Genomic DNA, 1987 nt, shown 5'->3' with positions numbered 1-1987 from the left:
CGCTGTAGGTGCTTAAGGTGTACAAGTTCACATGAAAAATTATTTCTTATCCATAGTTCTTTTTCTATTAAGTACATTTAATGAGACTTGAAACATAGGTGCTTAAGGTGTATAAGTTCACGTGAAAAACTATTTCTTATCCATAGTTTTTTTCTATTAAGTACATTTAATGAGACGTTTTAGGATTTCAAGGGCCTGCAACGTGCATTTCTATTGCAAATTAAGAAAGCAAACTACCTTGTACGATTTTGGAGCTTCACCACGTCATTACAGTGTATTATATACACCCGATAGATGGAAGGGCTCATTTCAAACTATGCTACAACAGAAGAGTTAGGACTATAATACAGAGATTTGAAACTGGTACCAATACCAAGTTAGACAAACTTTGATGATGAATATGGATTAAGGCATCTTTCTGATTATGATAACTCATTCAACATTATAACCATTATCAGAATGACTGTACATAGATCTTTGTTATTGATTATCAAAAGATGAAGGTTTCTCTCAATTGCTTTGGATAAGTGAAGGTTTGTTGCAGTACTCTATAATAAAGTGTTTACAAGACAAGACAAACACTGACTCTTGCAAAATATACTGTTAATTTAATCCTTAATTATTACAGATCTAAGAAAGTTTTACATTTTTGTTTGTAGCAATTCAAAAAGATAATGTTGAACTGAAGACAAATGTGTACAACCTTGAAATCATTTACAAAGTAATTGTGTCTATTTTATTACAGTATGATAATATTAGCTGTGAAACAAGATGAAGACAATGAGCCAGTTGGTCCCACACACACACACACACACACAGATTCTAATCTACAGCAGAATAACTGTGGCAGAAGAGGTGTTTCTTTCTTCTTATTTTTGCTCATAATCCTAAAGCATTCTTCAATAGACTTGCCAGGTTATGTGTATCTTCCTGTTCAGCAGCTGAAAAACCATTAAAAAAAAATGACACCAATCTATCTGTAGCTTGCTAAAACATGCTCTTCTTGGAATACACCAAAAAAATGGAAGTAGAAACTGAGAAAATTAGACGGAGAATATTTCACTCTAGAGATAAATTTCATATCAGTTTTTAGTTATTTATTTGTATAATTAACATGAAAACTTAAACCCAAATCTTAATAGAATCATACTAACACTATTTTATTTATCATCATATAAGTATCATAAAATTCATCTCGGACGTATTCTATAGGGGTCAAGATGACATAATGGATTTGAGATGATTCAAATGTACTCTATACTTAGGTATTTAGTATTTTTTAATTTGAATAACATCTGATATGACAAAAGATTTAAATGCTAAGATCAGACACGTCAAGACATAGAGGCATAGTTGTCTAATTTAGAACTGCTGATCGGAGAAACGTCAACCAGGTAGAAGCAGCACTTGCCACCTACATGGTTACACTTAACTGAATAGTAGAACTGATTGAAGCAAACCACAACTGAATGTGCAGAGCATATTCAACAGTGCATCATGGGTTTAAACCTTGGATCTTCCAATCCACATCCCAGTATACTGTATCATTAGCAGTGTATCCCATTACAAATATCTTTATGCAAGTCATGTATAAAAATAATAATTCAGGTGAAAAAAAGTCATACCTGTACATACGATGCACACACAAAAAATAGATAACACTCACACATTGACAAATGTGTATGGCCAAAAAGTTTTATATAATTGCATTTGTGTAGTGTTCTACACAAATTAGGACTCACTATAATCTTCCTACATTAGGACTCACTATAATCTTCCTACATTAGGACTCACTATAATCTTCCTACATTAGGACTCACTATAATCTTCCTACATTAGGACTCACTATGATCTTCCTACATTAGGACTCACTATAATCTTCCTACATTAAGACTCGCTATAATCTTCCTACATTAGGACTCGCTATAATCTTCCTACATTAGGACTCGCTATAATCTTCCTACATTAGGACTCGCTAAAATCTCCC

General features: G+C 32.8%; 1 protein-coding gene across 2 annotated transcripts in view; it reads right to left on the bottom strand.

Annotated features, from left to right (window-relative positions):
• Positions 1 to 587: 587 nt before the first annotated feature.
• The window catches only part of LOC106464829 (SWI/SNF-related matrix-associated actin-dependent regulator of chromatin subfamily A containing DEAD/H box 1-like), a 58571-nt gene continuing 57171 nt past the window's right edge, over positions 588 to 1987 (bottom strand). For both annotated transcript variants that reach the window (XM_022392629.1, XM_022392628.1), the window contains one exon: positions 588 to 941. In XM_022392629.1, the coding sequence (XP_022248337.1) occupies positions 880 to 941 (62 nt within the window). In that variant the 3' untranslated portion in view covers positions 588 to 879. The remainder of the gene's footprint in view (positions 942 to 1987) is intronic.

The sequence above is a fragment of the Limulus polyphemus genome, unplaced genomic scaffold (genome assembly GCF_000517525.1).
Source record: "Limulus polyphemus unplaced genomic scaffold, Limulus_polyphemus-2.1.2 Scaffold1753, whole genome shotgun sequence".
Classification (NCBI taxonomy): domain Eukaryota; kingdom Metazoa; phylum Arthropoda; class Merostomata; order Xiphosura; family Limulidae; genus Limulus; species Limulus polyphemus.
Note: the sequence above shows the minus strand (reverse complement) of the source record. Positions and strands in the feature narration are given on the sequence as shown.